Source organism: Choloepus didactylus, chromosome 5, assembly GCF_015220235.1.
Source record: "Choloepus didactylus isolate mChoDid1 chromosome 5, mChoDid1.pri, whole genome shotgun sequence".
Classification (NCBI taxonomy): Eukaryota; Metazoa; Chordata; class Mammalia; order Pilosa; family Megalonychidae; genus Choloepus; species Choloepus didactylus.
In genome coordinates this window covers 30,875,075-30,901,761 of record NC_051311.1, presented here as the reverse complement: position 1 = coordinate 30,901,761, position 26,687 = coordinate 30,875,075, and the positions used below count along the sequence as shown (strand labels likewise).

The following is a 26,687-nucleotide window of genomic DNA, read 5'->3' as shown; positions in this document are numbered from 1 at the left end:
AAAAGGCAGAAGGTCATAAAATTTACAAACATATGGAGGCTAACAACACCCTCTTAGAAAACCAGTGGGTAAAGGAAGAAATTACAAGAGAAATTAGTAAATACCTCAAGGCAAATGACAATGAAAACACAAATTATCAAAACTTATGGGATGCAGCAAAGGCAGTGCTGAGAGGGAAATTTATTGCCCTAAATGCCTATATTAAAAGAGAAGAGAGAGCAAAAATTGAAGAGTTAATTCTTCACCTGGAGGAATTAGAGAAAGAACAGCAAACTAACCCAGAAGCAAGCAGAAGGGAAGAAATGACAAAGATTAGAGCAGAATTAAATGCAATTGAGAAAAGGAAAACAATAGAGAGAATCAACAAAACCAGAAGTTGGTTTTTTGAGAAAATCAATAAAATTGATGGACTGCTGGCTAGCCTAACAAAAAGAGAGAGGGAGAGGATGCAAATAAGTGCAATCAGAAATGGGAAAGAAAATACAACTACAGACCCTGCAGAAATTAAGGAGATAATGAGAAGATACTATGAGCAACTATATGCTAATAAACTAGACAACTTAGACAAAATGGACAAATTTCTAGAAAAGCATAAACAACCAACACTGACCCAAGAAGAAATAGATGACCTCAACAAACCAATCACAAGCAAAGAGACTGAGTCAGTCATCAAAAAGCTGCCAAAAACGAAAAGCCCAGGACCAGATGGCTTCACATGTGAATTCTACCAAGCACTCAAGAAAGAATTACTAGTACCAATCCTGCTCAAACTCTTCAAAAAAATTGAAGAGGGAAAGCTACCTAACTCATTCTATGAAGCCAACATCACCCTAATACCAAAATCAGACAAAGAAACTACAAAAAAAGAAAATTACAGACCAATTTCTTTAATGAATATAGATGCAAAAATCCTCAACAAAATACTCGCAAATCGAATCCAGCAACACATTAAAAGAATTATACACCACGACCAGGTGGGATTTATTCCAGGTATGCAAGGCTGGTTCAACACAAGAAAATCAATTAATCTAATACACCACATCCATAAATCAAAGCAGAAGAACCACATGATCATCTCGATCGATGCAGAAAAGGCATTTGACAAAATTCAACATCCTTTCCTGATGACAACACTTCAAATGACAGGAATAAAAGGGAACTTTTTCAATATGATAAAGGCAATACATGAAAAATACACTGCTAACATCATACTCAACGGGGAGAGACTGAAAGCTTTTCCTCTAAGATCAGGAACAAGACAGGGATGCCCACTATCACCATTGTTATTCAACATTGTGCTGGAAGTTCTAGCTAGAGCAATCAGGCAAGAAAAAGAAATAAAAGGGATCCAAACTGGAGAGGAAGAAGTAAAACTTTCACTCTTTGCAGATGACATGATTCTATATGTAGGAAACCCAGAAAAATCGACAGCAAAGCTACTAGAACTAGTCAATGAATACAGCAAAGTAGCAGGCTACAAGATCAACATGCAAAAATCTGTAGTGTTCCTATACACAAGTAATGTGCAACAAGAGGAGGAAATCAAGAAAAAAATCCCATTTAGAATAGCAACCAAAAGAATCAAATATTTAGGAATAAAGTTAACTGAGGACACAAAAGACATTTACACAGAAAATTATAAGAAACTGCTAAAAGAAACTGAACAAGACCTAAAAAAAATGGAAGAACATACCATGTTCATGGACTGGAAGATTAAATATATTTAAGATGGCAATTTTACCTAAACTGATTTACAGATTCAATGCAATACCAATTCAAATCCCAACAACTTACTTTACAGAAATAGAAAAACCAATAACCAAATTTATTTGGAAGGGCAAGGTGCCCCAAATAGCCAAAAATATCTTGAGAAAGAGGAACGAAGCAGGAGGTCTCACACTACCCAACTTTGAAGCATATTACAAAGCTACAGTGCTCAAAACAGCATGGTACTGGCATAAGGACAGATATACCAACCAATGGAATCAAATTGAGTTTTCAGAAGTAGACCCTCGCATCTACGGACAACTGATCTTTGATAAGGCAGTCAAGCCAAAGCAACTGGGAAAGAGCAGCCTCTTCAATAAATGGTGTTTGGAGAACTGGATATCCATTTCCAGAAGAATGAAAGAGGATGCCTATCTCACACCTTATACAAAAATTAACTCGAAATGGATCAAAGACCTAAACATTAGCAACAAGACCATAAAACTCTTAGAAGAAAATGTAGGGCAATATCTTAAAGATCTTGTGATAGGAGGTGGTTTCTTAGACCTCACACCCAAGGCGCGAGCAACCAAAGTACAAATAGACAAATGGGATCTCCTCAAAATTAAACACTTTTGTACATCAAAGGACTTTGTCAGAAAAGTCAAAAGGCAACCTACACAATGGGAGATGATATTTGGAAACCACATATCAGATAAGGGTTTAATATCCTGAATATATAAAGGAATCCTACATCTCAATAACAGAAAGACATATAATCCAATTTCAAAATGGGCAAAAGACATGGCCAGACATTTTTCTGAAGAGGAAATACAAATGGCTCAAAAACATGAAAAAATGCTCAACTTCACTGGCTATTAAGGAAATGCAAATCAAAATCACAATGAGATATCATCTCACACCTACCAGAATGGCCGTTAACCAAAAAAACAGAAAATTACAAGTGTTGGAGAGGATGTGGAGAAAGAGGCACACTTATTCATTGTTGGTGGGAATGCAGAATGGTGCAACCACTCTGGAAGACAGTGTGGAGGTTCCTCAGGAAGCTAAATAAAGATTTGCCATGTGACCCATCTATTCCATTGCCAGGTATATACTCAGAGGAACTGAAACTTAAGACACGAACAGACATTTGTAAACCAATTACTGCAGCATTATTCACAATTGCCAAGAGATGGAAACAACCCAAATGTCCATCAATGGACGAGTGGATAAACAAACTGTGGTATATACACATGATGGAACATTACGCAGCTGTAAGACAAAACAAAGACATGGATCATATAATAATGTGGATGAACCTTGAGGACATTATGTTGAGTGAAGTTAGCCAGAAACAAAAGGACAGATTCTGTCTGGTCTCACTAATATGAACATACATTAATGAACAAACTTTGGGAGTTAAAAGCAACAACACAGGCAAGCAGGAGATAGAAAGAGGACAGAGACCAGGCATTTGATGCTGAAGGACTACAGAACGTTTAAGATTGATTGTATAGATCCAGAAATAGATAACATAATACTGTGTGATGGTAACACAGTATTTGTTAAGTACACTGAACAAAGATGTCTGTGAGGAAAGGTGAAAGAGGTGGGATAGGAGAATGTATGACACCAGAGGTAAAGATAGATGATAAAGACTGGGACTGTATAACTTGGCAAAAACTGGAGTAGCCAATGACTGTTACTAAATAAACAAGTATAAAAATGTTTTTGCATGTGAGAGAGCAAATGAATGTCAACCATGTAGAGTGTTGAAAAAGGGATGGTATTTGGGAAAAAACATAATCAAAGCAAACTGGAGTCTATGGTCAACAATAACACTGTAATATACCTCCATTAAATGTAACAAAGGCAATATGCCAATGCTAAGTGTATATGAGAGGGGGATATAGGGGAGGAATATGGGACTTGTGGTAGTGGTGTTATTTTCTGTCTTCACTATTATATTGTATTGTATGACATGTTATTTTTCTTTTTATCATCTTTTTTTTATTATTGCTAAAAAAACAATTTTTCTTGTAGTAATCAATATGTTCAAGTGCTGATTGTGGTGATAAATGTACAACTTTATGATGATACCATAACCAACTGATTGTACACTGTGGATAAATGTACGGTATGTGAATATAACTCTATAAAATTGTAGGAAAAAATATATATAGGAGCAAAAGTGTTGGAGAAAACATCATGAGAGGGATGTACCTATCTACTGTTGTTGAGCAGGTAGAATGATACATAGCCTTTCTGAAGGTCAGTGTGGTGGTTCCACAAAAAGTTAAGTATGTGGGGACCATAAGGTCCTGCAACCTCATTACGGGGTATGTCATTTGAAGATCTGAGAGCGGAGACATGAATGGACATTTGCAAACTGTTGTTCATGGAAACAGTAATCATGATTTGCAATGAGTTGAGGTGACCTAAGGGTACATAGACTGAGGAAAAGAACAGTGAACTGTGGCATATGCATACAATGGAATATTGAGCAACTATGAGGAGTGAAGCTGTGAGACACACAACGAGATGAATGGATCCTGTACACAGTATTTGAGTGAAGTACGCCAGAAATAAAGGCAAACACTATAATGCCTCACCAATACAGACTAACTACAATGTGTAAACTCAGAATTGAATCTTAAAACATAGCCTAATGTGGATATGATTATTGTAATCCCTAGACTGTAAGCTCTTAACAGCAGTCAACTCTATTCCTGAATTGTAATGCCTATCTCTAAACTTTGAGATGCAGATCCCTTAGTGTACAACCTCATCGGTCTCTGGAACAATGCATATCTCCGAGACACCTGAAACTCAGAGCTAGAGCTCAGCAGATACGAATGTCAGTATTAGTGCATACAGCATCTGTTAAAAAAAAAAGCTGAAAAAGAGCCCAGACTTCAGTTAGTGATGTGAATGAAGCAGATCTGATTAAGACTAGGGCAAACCGGGCCAAAGGGTAAAGGTCGAAACTGACTGTGTTTTAAAATTTCAACTTCCATGTGAGACCAAGGGTAGAGATATCTATTTGGTGCAGGACCTATATTTTCTAAACAGTATAACTCTACAGTCGGTTTGTTCAAACACCACAATTACATGGAACTTTGAATAGGAAGTGAGATATGGTAGGTTAGTACAGGTTAGAGTGAAATAGTGACACATCCCAAAGTAATTTGGGCAGAGAATAAAAAATATATTTACAGCCTCCCCACCCCACCCCTACCTGAGGAGCTGGGGGAAGGTGCAGAAGTGTTGGACTTCCTCACCTGGACTGGTGGTGATGTTGTCACAAATACGGGGACTAGCGGTTTGACGTGCCGAGCCCTCGATCGTGGGACTTGCCCTTATGAAGCTTGTTACTGCAAAGGAAAGGTTAAACTTGCATATAATTGTGCCTAAGAGTCTCCCCCTGAGTACTCCTTTGTTGCTCACATGTGGCCTTCTCTCTCTCTAACTGAGCCACCTCAGCAGGTGAACTCACTGCCCTCCCTCCTACATGGGACCCAACTCCATATCCTGGCAACGCAGGATATGACTCCCGGGGATGAATCCGGACCCGGCATCGTGGGACTAAGAATATCTTCTTGACCAAAAGGGGGATGCAGAATGAGACAGCATAGTTTCAGTGGCTGAGAGATTTCAAATGGAGTCGAGAGGTCACTCTGGTGGACATTCTTATGTACTATATAGATAACACGTCTTAGGTTTTAATGTATTGGAATAGCTAGAAGTAAATACCTGAAACTAGCAAACTCTAACCCAGTAGTCTGGACTCCTGAAGATGATTATATAATAATGTAGATTACAAAGGGTGACAGTGTGATTGTGAGAACCTTGTGGATCACACTCCCTTTATCTAGTGTATGGATGGATGAGTAGAAAAATGGGGATAAATGACAAATAGGGTGGGATGGGGGGATGGTTTGGGTGTTCTGTTTTTACTTTTATTTTTTATTCTTATTCTGATTCTTTCTGATGTAAGGAAAATGTTCAGAAATAGATTGTGGTGATGAATGTATAACGATTTGATTGTACTGTGAACAGTTGATTGTATACCATGGATGATTGTACAGTATGTGAATATGTTTCAATAAAACTAAATTAAAAAAAAAAAAGATAATTGGGGCTTCTGGGAAGATGGTGGATTAGGAAAGACAGAGCAAAACTCTCCTCTTAGATAAAAGACAGAAAGCACTCCAGAACAGCAGTCCCAGGGATCCACCAGCTAGGCAGGAACTTCTACACCCATAGTGAGTATGTACTTGGAGAAACTGAGAGACTGCATTTAAGACTGGTGAGTGTTTGGACCAGAATGTTACAGGGGAATGGGTTGTTGGAGCCAGCTGATGAGTGCACGGGGGAGCAACCTTCCATGCCCGGGGCATCCTCCTCAGCACTTCGCTTGGGTGATAACCCTTTGCAGACCTGCATCCAAGAGCCCCCATGCCAGGGACTGACAGTTGGAGAAGGCAGATGAGCGTGGAAGGGGGCGCCTTTCCACATCCTGTGCAGCCATTTTTGCAGGTAGCTGAGGAGATATCCCTTCACAGCCCTGCAGCCAAGAGCTTCCTTGAGGACATCTGGGATTCAGCAGGCTTGGACAGCATCCACTCTTCCTCCATGGAAGCCCACAGTGTGCACAGCCCAGAGGCAAGGGTACCACATGGAAGTGCCAGGAGCCCTCCCTCAAGCCCAGGGACTCTTGGGCACAGAGCAGAGAGCCACTTTAGGGGCATTTGAGCTGGAAGGTGAGACACACAGCTCTGCAGCTTCAGAGTACTCCACCCGCAACCCAGAGAACAGCCAAGACAACTGTGTCCTGGAGCGCGCTACCTACCAAAGTGTGCGGGGCATGCCCCCCACCAACAGGGCTGGCAGTCCCCAATGCACATGGAAAATTGGTGCACTGATTGAACTTCCACATGGTATGGACCCCCTCTCAGTTCATAGATGAAGTTGGGGGGGAACTGGATTGAGGGAAAGAGGTGGCTAAAGAGTGCCATCTGCTAGTAGGTCAGGGAAAGTGCATGCCGCCAAGCTGTAGCTCCGCCAAATTATAGATAAATGTGCAAATAATCCTGCATATCCTAAAAAAACCCTAGCAAGAAAAGCAAATGCCAAGAGGCCAAAAACAACAGAAAATTATAAAGCATATGAAGAAACCAGAAGATATGGACAACCCAAACGTCCAAATTAAAAAGCCAAAGGAGACACAATTTGGAGGAATTAATCAAAGAAATGCATGCAAACATCAATGTTATGGCTCAGGATATAAAAGAAGAATGAAGAAGTCATAAGAAGACCATAGAAGAGAACAAACAAGAATTTGCAAGAGAAAATTAAAAAATAGTGGATCTTATGGAAATAAAAGGTGCTGACGATAAAATTAAAAATATTCTTCAAACACTTAACAGCAGATTTGAGGAGGTAGAGGAACAAACTAATGACCATGAACACAAATCGACAGAATGCAAAAGCACTAAAGAACGAATGATGAAAAAAATTAACTACCCAACCCTTCTAAATGACATGAATATGCAAATCAAAGATGCCCAGCGAACTCCAAATAGAATAAATCCAAATAAACACACTCCAAGACGTATTCTGATCAGCTTGTCAAATGCTAAAGAGAAGGAGAAAGTTTTGAAAGCAGCAAGGGAGAAGTGATTCACCACATACGAGGGAAACAACATAAGATTAAGTATTGACTGCTCAGTGGGCACCATGGACGCGAGAAGGTAGTGATATAACATATTTAAAACTCTGAAAGAGAAAAATTGCCAGCCAAGAATTCTTTATCCAGCAAAGCTCTCCTTCAAAATTGAGAGAGAACTTAAAATTTTTACAGGCAAACAATTGCTGAGAGAATTTGCTAACAAGAAACCTGCCCTACAAGAAATACTAAAAGGCGCTCTACCAGCTGAGAAAAAAAAAGACAGGAGAGAGAGGCCTGGAGAAGGGCACAGAACTGAAGAGTATTAGTAAAGGTAACTTAAAGGGAAAAAAAAATGAAAGAGGGGGGAAAATGATCTGATAAATAAAAACAAAAGGATATGATGATTGTCTCAAGAACTGCCTTCACAATAGTAACCCTGAATGTAAATGGATTAAACTCCCCAATTAAAAGACACAGATTGGTAGAATGGATTAAAAAATATGACACAGCAATATGCTGTTTACAAGAGACTCATGTTCGACACAGTGACACAAAGTGATTCAAAGTGAGAGGATGGAAAAAATTATTCCATGCAAGCTACAGTCAAAAGAAAGCAGGGGTAGCAATACTAACCTCAGATAAAATAGACTTTAAATGCAAGGATGTCATAAGAGACAAAGAAGAATACTATATACTAATTAAAGGGACAATTCACCAATAAGAATGACTGCCATTGAACAAATAAGAAACTACAAATGCTGGAGAGGATGTGGAGAAATTGGAACTCTTATTCATTGCTGGTGGGACTGTATAATAGTACAGCCACTGTGGGAGACAGTTTGGCAGCTCCTCAGAGAACTAGATATTGATTTACCCTACTATCTAGAAATTTCACTTCTCTGTATATACCCAGAAGATCTAAAAGCAGTGACATGAACAGACATTTGTACACCAATGTTCATAGTGGCATTGTTCACAATTGCCAAGAGATGGAAACAATCTGAATGTCCTTCAACAGATGAGCAGATAAACAAAATGTGGTATATACACACGATGGAATACTACACAGCAGGAAGAAGGAACGAGGTCGTGAAACATATGACAACATGGATGAAACCTGAAGGCAACATACTGAGTGAAATAAGCCAGACACAGAAGTAGAGATATTGTATTTACCACTAATGTGAACTCCATGAAAAATGTAAAAGAAGTGTCTTATAATGCAGAATATGGGGGACCTAGAGATAGACAGAAGTTAGTGAAGGGGGAATGATCAGCTAATATGTACAGATATGATAATGAAGGTGAACTTAATGGTATGAGAATGGTCAGGTGTGACTATGGTTCACTAATGGGATTATAAGTAACTGTGATGCACTGAAGGCGAACATGTTCATAAATGGTTTTTTAAAGGTATGTAACCCACAGAGTAGCACCACAAATCTAAATAAGTGTTAGCATGATATACTTAAAACGTATGAAATTGGTGCAAAGGCTTAACAACAGAGTGGTATATGGAAAAAATACCCATTACAGATTAAAGACTATATTTAATAAGAATATCTTACCAACACTACACTAATACTAGGGATGGAGAATTAGGAACTGATAAAGGCTCTGGGACGCATTAGGTTATGATAATCGTTTAAAGTTGAGAGTGATGATGATTGTACAACTCAGTGAAGATAATGTAAGAAACTGACCATTTATCTTTGGATAGAATATATATTAAGTGAAATTAGGAACCCACTTCTTAATAAATCAAGCCCTGGACTTGAGGCTTGCTCTTGTGAAACTTAGGGTTGTAAATGGGAAGCTGAGACCTCCTATAATTATGTTTAAGAGGCACCTCCAAGGAACCTCTTTTGTAGCTCAGATGTGGCCTTTCTCTCTGTAAGCCCAACTTGGCAAATTTACCCCCATGAGGGACACGACTCCCAGGGACTGAAAATGCATACTTGGCCAAAAGTGGGAAAACAGAAAGGTAATAAGCTGAGGTCACAGTGGCTGAGAGATCCCAAATAGGGTCAAGAGACTATCCTGGCGTTTTCTCTTATACAAGCTCCAGCTAGACATCCCAAATGGCCACAGTATGCCATGTGCTTACCAAAAGTAGTCCCCAAATACCTAGGTCCCTACCTTTGACTCTGTAAAAGATTCGCTAAGTTTTATCTTTCAGAAACTTAAACCCACCAGAATGTTCCTATGCTAGACAAGTCCTAAAACCCAGAGGCAGGAGCCTCTTTAAGAACAACAATCACGCAGCTTCCTTCCCAATACTGTTGACATAAACCCTTTCAATATGACCAAGTTAGCGTGCTTACGGCCTAGACACCCCTGAAGATGGAGAAAAAGATTGAATGAGAGGAAGGGGCAGTAACAAACAAGATAAGATTTATCAAAGGTCTATGAATATTGAAAGTTTATACATACATATTTTTCAGATACTGGGGTGCTGGAATAGCTGGAAGGAGGTAAATGACATGGTGGAACTGTACCCTATAACATCCTTTGAAATTTCCTCTATAGCTACTCACTGAATTGTACTTTGAAAGTCTTCACCTTTCTGTATTGTATAATAAGGAAAGAACTGAAACTGTGGAACTGTAACCCATAAACATTTTTGAAATTACCTATATAACTGCTTGTTGGGCTTTACATCAAAAGTTAACACCTTTCTGTATGTATGTTATATTTTACAATAATGGAAATAGCTGAAATTGTGGAACTGTGACTCATGACAATTCTTTGAAGTTTGTTCTCTAACTAATTGTTAAATTATCACTGTTATGTATATATGTTAAAGTTCACAATAAAAAAATGCATTAAAAAAAGACAGACACGGGAAGGAATGTAGACCCAGCATCGTGGGATGGAGAACATCTTCTTGACCAAAAGGGGGATGTGAAAGGAAATGAAATAAGCTGCAGTGGCGGAGAGATTCCAAAAGGAGCCAAGAGGTCACTCTGGTGGGCACTCTTATGCACAATATAGACAACCCTTTTTAGGTTCTAGTGAATTGGAGTAGATAGCAGTAAATACCTGAAACTATCGGACTGCAACCCAAAACCCAAGAATCTTGAAGACGATTGTGTAAAAATGTAGCTTATGAGGGGTGACAATGTGATTGCCAGAGCCATATGGACCACACTCCCCTTTGTCAAGTTTGTGGATGGATGAGTGGAAAAATGGGGAAGGAAACAAACAAACAAACAAACAAAGGCACCCAGTGTTCTTTTTTACTTTGGTTGCTCTTTTTCACTTTAATTATTATTCTTGTTGTTTTTGTGTGTGTGGTAATGAAGCTGTCGGGGATTGATTTTGGTGATGAATGCACAGCTGTGTGGTGGTGCTGTGAACGGCTGAGTGTGCACTTTGTTTTGTATGGCTGCATGGTATGTGAATATATCTCAAAGAAATGAATTAAAAAAAAAAAAAAAGAGACAGTCCTAAGTTAAACCATGGACTACAGTTAATAGTACAGTTATAAAAATGTGTTTTCATCTATTGTAACAAATGTACCGCACCAATGCAAGGTGTTAATTATATGATGGTATATGGGAATTCTGTATTTTATGCATGATTGTTTTGTAAACCCACAACTTCTTTATTAATAATAAAAAAAGATAATTGATGGTTTCTAGAAAAACAGAAAACAATGGGTGATGACAGTAGCACAACATTGTAAATATAACAATGCCACTGAATTTTCTATGAACCTACAATTTCTCTAATAATAAAGAAATAAATAATCCAACATCCATTTCTGGTAAAAACTCTCAGCAAAGTAGGAAAAGAAGGCAACTTCCTTAATCTGGTAAAAAGCTATCTACAAAAAACCCTGTGTTTAACATATTCTTACTGGTAAAAGACAAAATGCTTTCCCAACTATGGTAAGTAACAAGTCAAGGGTGGACGCTCTTGCAACTTCTACACAACACTGTACAGGAGGTTAAAGAGAATGCAATAAGGCCAGAAAATAAATACACAGCATTCAGACTGGAAAAGAAGAAGTAAAAGTATCTTTATTTGTAGATATCTTAATCATCTAAGTAGAAAATTCAATGAAATTTACAAAATATTTACTAGATAGAACTATTAAGTGAGTTCAGCAAGGCTGCAGGATACATGATCAATATATAAAAACCAGGTGTCTCTCAATGTACACAAGTAAAAACCAAAAAAAATATTTTTAAATAGTACTTATAATCACATCAAAAAATGTGAACTGCTTCGAAATAAATATGGCAAAAAATGTGCAAGTCCTGAACAGAAAACTACAAAACATCAGTGAGACAAATTAAAGAAGAACTAAATACAGGGAGAGATGTACCATGTTCAGGAATCAAAGGAAGGACTCCATGTGGTAAAGATGTTAACCCTCTACAAAATTTAATGTAATCCCAACCACAATCCTCACAGACATTTTGCTGGAAATTGCAGGTTAATTTTAAAATTCCTATGGAAATCTAAAGGACTTAGAATAACTAAAACAACTCTGAAAAAAGAACAAAATTGAAGGATTTGCGCTACTTGACCTCAAGTCTTATTATCACGCTGCAGGAATCAAGACAGTAAAGTATTGATATAAAGAAAAATAAATACATCAGTGTAACAGAATAGGATCCAGAAATAGACCTCACATATATGGACAACTAATTTTCAACAAAGACTCAAAGGCAATTCAGTGGAAAATAGTTTTTTTGAGCAATGGTGCTGGAATAATTGACTATTTTGTACTACATACAAAAACTAACTCAAAATGGATCATGGGCCTAGGTGTAAAAGCTAAAAGTATAAAACTTCTAGAAGAAAACAGGGAATAATCTTTGTGATCTGGGTTAGAGAAAACTTTGGTAGATATGACACAGAAAATAGGATCCATTTATAAATTTATAAATTTGTACTTAATCAAAATTAAGAATTTTGCTCTTTGACAGATGTTGTTAAAAGAATGAAAATATAATCCACTGAATGGAAGAAAATATTTGCAAATCACCTGTGTTGGTTTGAATCTGTTATACACTTCATAAACGACCATGTTTTTTTAATCCACTTATGTGGGGGTATACCTATTGTGGGTGGGACCTTTTGATTAGATTGTTTCCATGGAGATAAAACCCCACCCATTCAAGGTGGGTCTTAATCCTTTACTGGCGTTCTTTAAGAGAGATCCTGGAGAGAGTGAGTGCAGAGAAACTGAGAGAGACATTTTGGAGACAAGCTAAGATAGAAACCCAGAGACATTTTCAAGGAAGCCACAGAAACCAGAAGCTAAGCCCAGAAAAGAAGGATCAGCAGAGCCAGCCATGTGCCTTCCCAGGTGACAGAGGAACCCCAGATGCCATCAGTCTTTCTTCAGAGAAGGTATCTACGTCCTGATACCTTAATTGGGACACATCATAGCCTTAGAACTGTGACTTTGTGAACTAATAAACCCCCACTGTAAAAGCCGATCCATTTCTGGTATACATCATTCTGGCAGCCTTAGCAAACTGAAACATCACCTATCTTGATAAAAGAATTATATCCAAAATATGTAAATAACTCCCTAAACTCAAGAATAAGGAAAAAAACAACCCAATTTTTAAAAAATAATCAAAAGATTTGAACAGACACTTCAACAAAGAAAAACTTATGGATAGCAAATAAGCACATTAATCATCAGTGAAATGGAAGTTACATCCACAAAAAAGATTACACTACGCATTTATTAGAATGCCTACTATTAAACTGACTGACCACATCAAGTATTGATGAAGATATGGAGGTCCTGGAGCTATCACACATTTCTGGTGAGAATGTAAAATGGTACAAGATTTTGGAAAATTGTTTGGCTGTTTCTTAAATAGAGAAACATACACCCAGGCATTTTACTGGGAATTTGTCCAAGAGAAATGAAGTATGTGTCCATAGAAAGATTTGGATAAAATATTCATAGCAGCTTTACTTATAATAGCCAAAATTATTGTTGCAAGTGTCCTTCAATGGGTGAATGGATACACAAATTGCACTATATCTATATAATGGAATACTACTCAACAATAAAAAAAGAATGAACTATGGACACTGTACCGGTTTGTACATGATTTGGTAGATATATGGAGGAATGAATAGTGTGCTCTGAGGGTACATATGAGGGAAAATGTTCTGGATTGAATTGTGTCCCCAAAAACAGATATGCTCAAGTCCTAACCCCTAGTTCCATGAAAGTGATCCTATTTGGAAACAGAATCTTAGTATATATTATGTCCCCCAGAAAAAGCCATGTTCTTTGATGCAATCTTGTGGGGGCAGACATATTAGTGGGGACGAAGTTGGAATGTTTGGATTAGGTTGTTTCCATGGAAATGTTTCCCACACAACTGTGGGTGATAACTCTGATTGGATAATTTCCATGGAGATGTGGCCCCGCCCCTTCAGCATGGGCCTTGATTAGTTTACTGGAGCACTATATAAGCTCAGATAGAAGAAGTGAGCTTGCTACAGCCAGGTGGGACACTTTGAAGAATGCACAGGAGCTCAGAGAAGAACTGCAGTTTACAGAGACATTTTGGAGACGGCCTTTGAAAGCAGACTTTTGATCCAGAGAAGCTAAGAGAGGACAAAAGCCCCAAGAGAAACTGAGAGGGACATTTTGAAGAGGAGCTGTGGCCCAGAGAGGAACGTCCTGGGCGAAAGCCATTTTGAATCCAGAACGATGGAGCAGACGGCAGCCACATGCCTTCCCGGCTAACAGAGATTTTCCGGACACCACTGACCATCCTCCAGTGAAGGTACCCAATTGCTGATGTGTTACCCTGGACACTTTATGGTCTTAAGACTGTAACTTTGTAACCAAATAAACCCCTTTTTATCAAAGTCAACCCATCTCTGGTGTTTTGCATTCCAGCAGCATTAGTAAACTAAAACAGATTTTGGTACCAGAGAAGCGGGGTGCTGGTGCTGCTGCATTGGCAAATACTAAACATGCTGGAATGGCTTTTTAAATGGATAAGGGGAAGATTCTGGAAGAATTGTGAGGAGCTTGATAGAAAAGGCCTAACTGCTTTGAAGAGACTGTTTGTGGAAATATGGACTATGTAGATATTGTAGGAGTTACAAAGTAATCAACACATTTATTACTCTCATGAAACTGACAAGTCTTCCTAGGAAGAGAAAACTTTCATGCCATGACATATTTTCAGCATGACTACATTTCTTTGTACAAATAGCCAAGGAAAATGGGAAATTAAGAAGCATATGAGTTTCCTCATTCCACATACATGTACTTAATGCTGTCTGGCAGATATTGGATATACCTAGACCTTCCCTTTCCTCAAGAAGCTCCAGTTTGTGGAGAAAAAGAAAACACTTAGAATACAATGTGGTAAATGATTTGGTAGATAGATATATGGAGAATGAATAGTGTGCTCTGAGGGTACATGGGAGGGAAACTGTTCTGGATTGAATTGTGTCCCCCAAAAAAGATATGTTCAAGTCCTAACCCCTAGTTCCATGAATGTCATCCTATCTGGAAATAGAATCTTAGAAAATGTTATTAGCTGAGGCCAAACTGGATTAGGGTGTGTCCTAATCCAATATGAATGCCGTCCTTATAAGAGAGGGGGAACTGGACACATAAAGCGAGACAGTCATGTGATGAAGGCAGAGATTCAGTTATGCTGCTACAAGCCAAGTAATGCCATGGATTGTGCCAACCACCCACCAGTAGCCAGGAAAGAGGTATGGAATGCATTCTCCCCTTTAAGAGTAAGCATGGTCCCAGTGACACCTAGATTTCATACTTGTGGCCTCCAGAACGGTGAGATAATAAATTTCTGTTGGTTCAGCCAACAGTCTGTGGTACTTTGTTATAGCAGCCCCGGCAAACTAAGTCAGTTTTGGATAACCAGGAAGTGGGATGCTACTGTAACAAATACCTAAAACTGTAGAAGTGGCTTCGGAATGGTTAACGAATAGAGGCTGAAAGAATTTGGAAGTGCTTGATAGAGAAAGTAGATTGCCTTGAACAGCCTGTTGATAGAAATATGAACATTAAATGTGTTTCTGGTGAGGCCTTAGAAGAAAATGATGAATGTGTTATTGGAAACTGGAGAGAACTTGGCAGAACACGGCAGAGAACTTGGTTGAATTATGTCCTAGTGTTGGACGGAAAGAATCTGTAAATGATGAACATGATATTAAGCTGAGGAGATTTCTAAGGAAAGTGTGGAAGGTGCAGCTTGATTCCTACTTGCTGCTTATAGTAAAATGTAAGAGGAAAGAAATTGAGTAATGAACTTTGGCAAAAAGGAACCAGCAATTGATGACTTGGAAAATATTCAGCCTAAACATATAAAATGCTCTGAGGGATGGCTGGACAACCATATGCTAATGATATTAGGTATATGACTCATGGATCCAAACAACCATCTCAAAAGAAGCCAGGAATAGAGATACAATTATCAAAAAATGATCTGTGGAGGACCCTCTTATCTGATAGTATGGACCCCTTGCACAGAAGATCAAAAAGGTTTTTGAGAATTTTATATCAGCAGAAACACCTCCAGCCTGAACTGACAGGGATACAGAAGGAGTGAAATGAAAGAAGAATAGCTTGGAGGGCAGAACCATGTTTGAAAAGGTCTGGACAGAAGGGACTTTCTCCAGCCAAGAGGGTGGAGCTACTGTCCAGATGTTTGGAGAGGTTGGGGCCTCTGCCCTAGTAGGCCCAGAGGATAGAGCATTGGGCCACAGATTACTCTCAGGCCTTGAAATCTAACAGAAATTGCCTGCTGGGTTTCAAACTTACTTGGGATCTGTGATCCCTTTCTCCCTTCCACCTTCTCCTTTTTGGAATGGAAATGTCTATCCTATGCCTATCCTACCATTGTATTTTGGAAGCAGATATCTTGTTTTCTGTTTCACAAGTTCACAGATGAAGAGAGATTTTGGCCCAGGATAGACCATATCTGTACCAGTTTGTATGTATTGTGTCCCCCAGAAAAAGCCATGTTCTTTGATGGAATCTTGTGGCGCCAGACATATTAGTGGGGATTAAGTTGGAACATTTGGATTAAGTTGTTTCCATGGAAATGCACCCTACCCAACTGTGGGTAATAACTCTGAATGGATAATTCCCATGGAAGTGTGGCCCTGCCCATTCAGCATGGGCCATGATTAGTTTACTAGAGCGCTATATAAGCTCAGACAGAAGGAGCAGGCTTGCTACAGCCAAGAGGGACACTTTGAAGACCACACAGGAGCTGGGAAGAGAGGAGCTGCAGATGAGAGACATTTTGAAGATGACTATTGAAAGCAGACTCTTGCTCCAGAGAAGCTAAGAGAGGACAAACGCCCCAAAAGAAACTGAGAGGGACATTTTGAAGAGGAGCTGTGGCCTAGAGAGGAACGTCCTGGGAGAAAGCCATTTTATCCAGAACTATGGAGCAGACACCAGCCACGTGCCTTCCCAGCTAACAGAGGTTTTCCAGATGCCATTGGCCATCCTCCAGTGAAGGTACCCTATTGTTGATGTGTTACCTTGGACACTTTATGGCCTTAAGACTGTAACTGTGTAACCAAACAAACCCCCTTTATAAAAGCCAATCCACTTCTGGTGCTTTGCATTCCACAAGCATTAGCAAACTAGAACTATATCCATACTGATTTAGATAAGATTTTGGATTCAGAGTTGATGCTGGATGGCTTAAGGTTTTTGGGATATTGGGATGGGGCAAATGTATTTTGCATGTGGGAGGGACATGACTTTTGAGAGCAGACTGTTATGCATTGAATTGTATCTCCTTAAAAGTATGTTAAAGTCCTAACCATTCTGTGAATGTAACACTATTTAGAAAAAGGATATTTGAAGATGTTATTAGTTAGGATGAGACCAAAGTGCATTATAGCAGGTCCTAATCAAATATTACAGGTGTGCTTATAAGAAGGGAAGAACTGGACACAGATTGTCAGAAAGAGAGAGAAAAGAGAAAGAGAGAGAAGCATAGGACCATGTAACCAAGTAATGCCATGGATTCCCAGACACTCACCAGACTATAGGAGACAGGAATGGAATATATTCTCCCCTTTAAGAGGAAGTATGGTCCTGCTGACACCTTGACTTCAGATATCTAGCCTCCAGAAACATGAGACAATAAATGTCTGTGATTAAGCTAAGTGGTCTGTAGTACAGTAGCCCTGGAAAACTAAGACAGATACGTAAGGGGAAGAGGGTGGATGGGTTCAAGGAAACTTTATTTGTGGAATTAATAGTTGCACTGAATCTTGAATGGCATGTTAGATTTGCCAGGGAATGGAGGTGGGGGCAGGTAGGAAAATTATTTATGGCAGAAGTAATATGTTCACAGGCATAAAAGGTAGAACAGCCATATTTTTCCTCACCCCCAAACACCTGAAAACTATTCCTATTATTAATAATAATGATTCAGGATATGCATTTTGGAATGGCAAATATAAAACTGGCAATATAAACAGGGGTTAGGTATAGAGGACCTTCTGTGCTACCTTAAAGGGTTTGGACATTTTTTTTTCACGTTCTTTTTTTTTTTTTAATTTAATAAATTTTATTTTGAAATAAATTCAATCTTACAGGAAGAGTTGCAAAAACCGTACAAACCCCATACACAGAACTCCATCATACCCTGACCCCCCTCCCCTGATACACCGATCCACCACCTTTAACATCCTGTCACACCACCATTTCTTTCTTTCACTCCCTCTCTCCCTCCCTCCCTCCCTATCTATCATCCATCATCTATAGCTCTGTCCTCTGAACATATGAGAGCAAGCTGAACATATCTCTGAACAAACAATATAATTCACATATACCTTTCCCACAGACAAGAACATTCTTTTATGCAATCTCATTAAGCGCAGCTAAGAAGTTCAAGAAATTCAACATTGATACAAAGCTTACATTCTATATTTCCTTTTGTGTGTGTGTGTGTCCCACCTGTATCCCTTTGAGCCTCCTCTCCTCCATCCTCAGATACCATCCAGGATCATCCTTGGCATTTAATTGTCATGTATTTAGACTTTTTTTTTTTTTTCCAATTGTGGAAACATATATATAGCCTAAATCTTCCCATTCCACCCCCTCCCTAGCATTCCATTAGTGGGATTAACCACATTTAGAATGTTGCAATGCTATCACCTTCTCACCATCCATTTCTAGAGGTTTCCCTTCACCCCAAACAGAAACCCTACTCTCATTTCTTAACTCCCCATTGCCCCTTCCCCCACTTCTCAGAACCCCTACTCTACTTTTCATCTCTATGGTCATATTCTCTGATACTTTGTGTTTACCGTGGGGCTTAAATTTAACATCTTAAATCTCTAACAATCTTGTTTTTCTTTGATAACCAACTTAATTTCAATATGACACATAAACTATGTTCCTATACTCCCTCATTCCCCCACCTTTATGTAGTTCTTGTCAAAAATTACATATTTTACAATGAGTCCAAAATCATGATTTATCATTGCAGTTTATGTATTTTAGATCCTGTGGGAAGTAAATAGTGGAGTTATAAATCAAAAATACAGTAGTATTGGTATTCATATTTACCATGTGATCTTTACTGGAAATCTTTATTTCTTCATGTAGTTTCAGTCAATTGTTTAGTGACCCTTCCTTTCAGCCTGCTCAACTCCCTTTAGCATTTCTTATAGGACTGATTACTGGTGATGAAGTCCCTCAGCTTTTGATTATCCAGGAATGTTTTTATCTCCCCATCATTTCTATCCTCCAGCTGTTTGTAAATTCTCCAAGTCTCTGATTGTTATTGACTTCTATTTATATTCCATTGTGGTCAGAGAATGTGCTTTGAACAAATTCATTTTTTTTTAATTTATTCAGGCTTGTTTTTATGTCCTAGCATAAAGTCCATTCTGGAGAAAGATCTGTGATCACTAGAGAAGAATGTGTGTCCCGGTGACCTGGGCTGTAATATTCTATATATGACTGTTAAAATTTTCTATATCTCTCTCTCCTTTCTTTGTTTCTCTGTCAGTAGGGCTCCCTTTAGTATCTGAAGTAGGGCAGGTGTTTTATTAGCAAAACCTCTCAGCATTTGTTTGTCTGTGAAAAATTTAAGCTCTCCCTCAAATTTGAAGGGGAGTTTTGCTGGATAAAGTATTCTTGGTTGGAAATTTTTCTCTCTTAGAATTTTAAATGTCATGCCACTGCCTTCTCGCCTCCATGGTGGCCGCTGAGTAGTCACTACTTAGTCTTATGTTGTTTCCTTTGTATGTGGTGAATTGCTTTTCTCTTGCTGCTTTCAGAACTTGTTCATTCTCTTCAGTATTTGACAGTCTGATCAGAATAAGTCTTGCAGTGGGTTTATTTGGATTTATTCTATTTGGACTTTGCTGGGCATTTATGCTTTGTGTATTTATATTGTGTAGAAGGTTTGGGAAGTTTTCCCCAACAATTTCTTTGAATACTCTTTCTAGATCTTTACCCTTCTCTTCCCCTTCTGCGACACCAATGAGTCTTAAATTTGGACGTTTTATTTTATCTATCATATACCTGAATCCATTTTGATTTTTTCCCCCATTCTTTCTTTTGTTCTCTCATTTCCTGTTCTGTGGTCCTCGAGGAGGCTGAGTTGTTGTTCAACTTCCTCTAATCTTGTATTATGAGTATCTAGTTTCTTTTTAATTTGGCCTACAGTTTCTTTAATTTCCATAAGATCTATTTTTTTATTTAGTCTTGCAATTTCTTCTTTATGCTCTTCTAGGGTCTTCTTTATGTCTTTTATACCCTGTGCCATGCTCTTCTTCATGTCCTTTATATCCTGTGCCATGCTCTCATTGCCTGTCTGTAGTTCTTTGATTAATTGTGTCAAGTACTGTGTGTCTTCTGATCTTCTGATTTGGGTGTTTGGGTTTGGGTTCTCCATATCGTCTGGCTTTATCATATGCTTTAAGATTTTCTGTTGTTTTTGGCCTCTTGGCATTTGTTTTACTTGATCTCTGATATGTCAGAACTGCAGCTTGGTGGCGTACACTTTCTCTATCTAACTAGCAGATGGCATCCATGAGTCACCTATTCCCTTCAAGTCAGTTCTCCCCACCTGTGTCTTTGTGGTGTGTGGGGATCTGACTCTTGTGGGGTCCAATTGGTGCACTTAATTTGGGTGTGTTGTGGTGCTGTCTGCCCTGAAAGAGGGGCGTGCGTCTGAGCAGTTAGGGAGGAAGGGCAGCTTTAATAATCAAACCTCCCAGGTGTTCCCGGAGATTTAAGGCTGTTCTCTGCCGCTGACCCACAAGTCCTTGGTATTGGTGTAGGTCCCCTGGGATTTCCGAGTGGTTCCCCCTTCCCCACTGTGCTCTTCCAGGACCTCTGCTGAGGGAGGGCTGCGCCACGTCACAAGTGTGCGCCGGCTTCCAGGGAGGCCCTGGGATGCTGGGCCATGCAGGGGCGTTCCCAGCCCGCTTCAAAGATGGTTGAATGGGGCGCGTTAACTTCCCCTTTCTGCACAGCACCGCCCTCCCAGTTCCAGGACAATCAGCTGTGGGTGTATTAAAGGCCACTGTCCACGGCCAATATTGTGGCATGTGCACGGTGCTACGGGAAAGACTCCCCATCACACTGGGCTTCCCGGCGCAACTCTGGGCTGCGAGTACGGCCCCGGGCAGGAGCATCCCCCGCCCGCCGGGGAGATGGCTGCAAGTTGCGCGGTCCTTTCTCTCTTCGGCACCCCTTTGCTCCCCTGGGCCTGAGACAGTCAGCAGTGGGTGTGGGAAGGGGTATCCTCCACGCCAGACACCAAGGTGTTAGCCCAGCTTGCTCCCGCTGTACTTCACTGGGGCTCTCCGTTGTATCTGTAGCTGCTCCCGGGCTTTTTTTTTAAAGAACTAGTCCGTCTCCAAACACCAACCCACTGTTTCCGCATACCGCAGTGTGGCTGAGGGACTTTCAGCCGACTCACTCGTTTCAGAATGCAGACTCCTGGTTTCACCAAATGCACATTCCCTGTAGATTTAGCAGACCTTGTCTGGCTGGTGCTACTCTGGAGCTGGTGTTCTGGGTCACTTTCTGGTTTTTAGCTAGTATTTTTCATGGAGGTGTTTTTTTGCCCTGTCTCACCTAGCCGCCATCTTAGGTTCTCTCTTGGACGTTATTTTAATGGCAAACATCTTTGAAGCCTCTGAAGCAGGGGAGTGACATGATCACATTTTCATTAGGAAAGGAGCAGGAGATTGAACTGGCCCTTAAAAAAATGAGCACACTTTGGATAGAAAGAAGGAATGAAGAAGAGTTCTCCAGTTTAGGGGAATAGCATAAGCATTCTGTCTCTTCTGCCTCTTCCCTCATCAAATGCATAACACTAGAAAGGCAAATGTATAGCACTCAGAGACTTAGTCATTATAATTAAGCCTCAAGATTAGATTAGCATCTCAAGGATATAGGGAACAAAACAAATATTTACTGAGTATTTACAGTGCCAAGGTCTTTAAAAAGAATCAAACTAAAATGCTTAGACAAACTTGAAATATGGAAATTAAGACAACTAGGATAAAAGCAGGTTACTTGGAATATCATAGTTTGTCTATTCTGAGAACACAGTCCACACTCAAAACTGTAGCACCCATTGACATCACAAATATTTATTAACTAGATGCTGTGAGGGGAAAAAAAATGCAGAAAATATGTTCTTGTCCCTTAAGAAATGTAAAGTCTGTTGAGAAAGTCAATGCGCATAGGAAATACGTACAAAAGCTGAAAACGCAGTAATCTGAGAAAAATTTAAGTGTGATGGAAGAGTTGACTCAGCCTTAAGAGAGCAGGAAAGATTTGGACAGGTAGAGAAAAGTTGAGGGAGGACTGTGGGAAAATGTGGACAGAAGCTCAGAGATGGAAAAACATACTTGTAAATATCAATTTTAGTCATGACTCTCTTTCCACAAATTCATTTTCTCCTAATCTGAAGGCAATATAGTAATCAGATGAAATTATGTGGATTTTTAATACCAAGTAAAATCCAATGAAAGAGAATTATAACCATAGTCCTAGAAAGAAACTTAAGCACTACTTTTCAGACACGTGAATGTCTGAGCTACCCAAATCAGATTGTAGTCTACTCTCTTGAAGAAAATTTCCAGAGACAGGGCCTCCATACTATCTCTTAATAACACTTTCTCACTTGGAAAATTAAATACGTCCTTAGGTCTCCTTCTTGCTCTACCCTCCACAGAGAAAAGAATACCTGTTCAGAATCTACTTCATGAACATTCTTCCCAAAATGAAATAGTAAAATAAAATCATATGCTCAACTCTAATTTTGATGTTGAATAAGTCTGATTCTCTTCACTTTACTGTAAGGGAAATATTAACAAGATAAAACTGAGTCCTTGGTAGAGATGTTGGTGAGAGAAAGCAGAGGTTTCTAACATAACTCTCAAGTTTCTGGTGTGGCCTTCTAGATAGATGGTGGTCCAATCACTGAAAGAAAATAATAGGAAAGAGACAAGTATAGGCTCTGTTTTAGAAATGGCCAGTTTGAGATGGAAGTGGGACACCCATGTGTAATAGAGAGCTGGATTTACAGGTTTTAGCTCAGGGGTGGGTTGTGGGTTATTGGGACAAATGTATGATTGGTAGTTGAAATTAGTATAGGAATATAAGATGCATCAATATGTAAGAGAGGAGCAATAAAAGAGACAGTTAAGGAACAGCCAGAGAAGGAGAAAAAAAGAGGGAGTGGTGACCAAAAATGAAGAAACAAGAGATTTGGGAGGTAGTGGGTTACAAATAGGAAATACCATCAAGCAATTAAGATAAAAACAGAATCCATGGGATTAGGCAGTCAGCAGGTCACCAGTGACCTAAACAGAGAGAATTAAGTGTTGTGGTTTGAAATTTATTTTCAGATGACCAAGTTCTGATAGAGAAAATGGATTTCAAAACCTTTTCCTCTTTTTAATTCCCACTGGTTTGCAAATTTAAGAGTCAATTGAAGAAATAAGAATGCCAACAAAAGAATTAGAAACAAAGTAATACCCATAATGAGAATTTTTAAATTTCCCACAGAGTATAATATATATGTAAATAAACGTACAAAAAAAGATTTGAAAAGATATAAACCAAAGTGTTTCTTAGGAATTCTAAGGAGGGGACTGGGATTTAAAGTGGTGGTCCCAAGGAATTTTAGCCTAATCTCTAATTTTCATATTCTTTATTAGGAGAACTTATTCATGTATTTACTTATATAATTAGAAATTATTTTGAAAATAAAATTTCCTTCAAATAAGGAGATAATTTGTTCATCTACGTCAGAATTGACTATGTGTACTGAAAAAAAATACTCAAGTTAGTTTTCTTTATTCTTAGGACAAAGTAGACCCTTACTATACATTTTCAAAATAATAGGAACTTGGCTAAATTATCTCCTAATGTTCCCTCCAGCTAAATGATCCTAACTGGAATTATTTTCATATTAAAATTCCTTTTTTATAATATAAACTAAATTCAAAGTATTTGAATGTATACTAACATATGGCTAAATTATTTAGATAATGGAATGAGCAATGTGACATTTTCTCAGACAGGAATATGTGCCCAGAAACTAACGTAGCATTGTAAAAACATGACAAGTAGATACTGGGAGTATAAGTGTTTGAAAGAGTTATCACTACTTGCTCTCTTAACTCTTTCAGTACTTGATATAGAATACTTTATTTAAAGAATTCTTTATTCTCAAAAATCCTAATGAGATTACACAACTTTATTGTTCAGATATAAGAACATTAATAATGAACAAAAACTTAATTAGTAATACTCCTTTATTAATATTCTGAAATATAACAATATAATTATGTTATATACACATTTTTGCTAAAAATTTTTCAATAGAAGGTTAGGAATTATTTTTACATCAAAGTCATAATTAGAAAATAAATATATGATTTATATCTGTATTCCACGTTTGTTACGTTTAAGCAACTGTGAAAGCATCATTTATTTCTGTTTCACACAGAGAACTAGAGAGGGAAAGCACAGGATAAAGATTAGTAGTAAATGAAACCCCAAATAGCGAAGTTTCTAAAAAAAAACTAGTTATTAAAGAGTTCCTTCATCAAAGAAACGAGTGGAGAGAAAATAATACACTTTACCTCCTGCAAGATTATGGACATATTTTTTATCCAAACTATATGGGTACCAGATGAGAAATATGTAGAAATATTTAGAATAAATCCAAGTTGTATTTGAAAGGGTAACTGTTTTTGTTTCAATACCATAAGTATAATATTTTTTAAATGTGCAGAGCTTCAGGAAAAATAAATTTAATAGAAACTAGTTACAGTATTGCAAAGTCTTTTGCTTGCACTTAAGAAAAATTTCCCTTTGGTTAAAGGATATTTCAATAAAGGATAATGTAAAAAATGTCAATCCCTCAGTTGTTTCTTGATTAACCATAGCAAAGAGCATGCTAACAACCACACAAAATCCATTCTTACAAAATTCATTGTACTCTGATAAGAGTAGGAGAGACATTTAAAATATTTTATTATAGAAAAGTTCAGGAATCTATAGATAACTTACATGGTTTGAACCTGTTTTATTTTCACCTTGTTTGCCAACCATCTCCTCTAATCACTTTGAGTGTCTATTAGACCAAATAGCAAATTGTTTACTAAAAATATGAACATCAAATTCCAAAAATTTTGGAATCTTCAAAACTGAAGTTCAAGCAGGCAGAAAAAAAATATTTTAGAAATGATATCAAGTGGCAAGGCATTAATTTTAGTGTTTTAAAGGCTTCTAATAAAATAGTTTAAGCATAATAAAATAGTTTCTGTTTATTATGGACAATAAAATTATCATGTATAACAATTATATTTGACTAAAAATACATGGTCAAAACTTTCCTCATGACTTAATTCTTTGTAGCAAGTGATATACTTATAAAATTTACTTACTGGTGTTTTTTCAATTAGTAAAAAAAAAATTCCATGTTCAAACATAACAAACTATTTAAAATGAATTTGTTAATAAATGTGCCATATCACACCTTGCACTTCAAGAGCTACAAACCTAAAGGTGTAGTTTATAACGTCTGCAGTACATCGACAATAAGCAACTGGCAAATTTAAAAAAACAAAAAAGACTGTAGGACACTTTGAAGCAAAAGAGCATTAATTTAAGTATTTTGTGGGGGGTTCAATGCATTTTCAATTTACAATTAAAGTTGTAGTCTTCATTAAACAGTTATTGGAATAAGAGAAAAACTGTACATAAAAAAGTAAATTATTATTTTTCTTTTTACTTAATTTCACATTTAACTATAAGAGATGGGATGCTGCTAGTTGGTTGCATAGGACTAAATGAGACCACACTCAGGGTCAGGATTTACTTTTGAGAGGCAATGATAAAGAGTGAAAAATTCCAAAGCTTGGAATTTGGTTGTTAAATATATCTTCTACCCTAGTCTTATAAGCTTTACAGCTAGTAAGTCGAAATCCCGTTATACACTAGGATAATATTCATGACAATTCTCTATATTTATCTTCTTAAAATCAAAGACTCAATTCTAAAGGGTTAATAGAGGAATTACAAAGTAACTCTCTAGTTTGCATTTCCCATAATAGTAAAATAAAGCTTTTTCTTTCAGTCTAGAAATTTGCTTTTTTAATACTGTGAAAGGCCTCTCTATGAATCTGTTTAACGTATTTATTTCTTTTCATCTATTCAGTGCCATTGGGCATAACATGTAATGCAGGGCATGTTGATATTTTGCAAAGCACCACATGACTCACTGTACTCTAATGCACTCTATTAATCCTGTTTGGACAGCTGTGTCCAGGCATTTGTTAGCTGCATTTTGATTGTTCCATCTTTTTTTTTTTCCTTTTATATATCTCTATGGCAAACTACTCAGGAATTTAATTTGTTGGTCTTAAAAAAGTAAATTATGCCATTAATTTGTTTTCTTTGTATTAAAACTGTACTGCGCATGTGAACTGCTTCCAAAAAATCAGTATATACTACTATCAACAATTACTCTTAAATAATACAGCACGAGTTTCATAAATGTCAAAATGGTACAGTACCTGTAATATAAGAAATTATCTGTTGTACTATCATAATACAAATGATAACATTTAGCATCAAATCAGGTTACTAAAGTGCACATTTTCGGCATTTACAAGATTAGCATACCATAAGCAGATTTCAAAACAGTAATAAGCCAAATAAAGCAATAAATAAGAACATTAAATAAATGAGTTTTATATTAGCCTGTAGAACAGTAGTCCTTTTTATGTTTACACTTAAGATTTCACTTTTTAATTGAAA

General features: G+C 37.9%; 1 protein-coding gene across 11 annotated transcripts in view; it reads right to left on the bottom strand.

Moving 5' to 3' along the window:
- LMBR1 (limb development membrane protein 1) overlaps positions 1-26,687 on the bottom strand; it is a 360,445-nt gene that overhangs the window by 81,347 nt on the left and 252,411 nt on the right. For 8 of the 11 annotated variants that reach the window (XR_005216916.1, XR_005216915.1, XR_005216917.1 and 5 more), the window contains exon 16: positions 4,992-5,084. The exons of 2 other annotated variants lie outside the window; for them this stretch is intronic. Coding sequence is in view for 4 of the 9 variants with exons in the window: in XM_037835728.1 (XP_037691656.1) it covers positions 4,992-5,084 (93 nt within the window). In the remaining 5 variants the exon portion in view is untranslated. Of the gene's footprint in view, positions 1-4,991; positions 5,085-16,913; positions 17,572-26,687 lie in introns of those variants that run through there. One more of the 11 variants, XM_037835734.1, reaches the window with a different exon arrangement.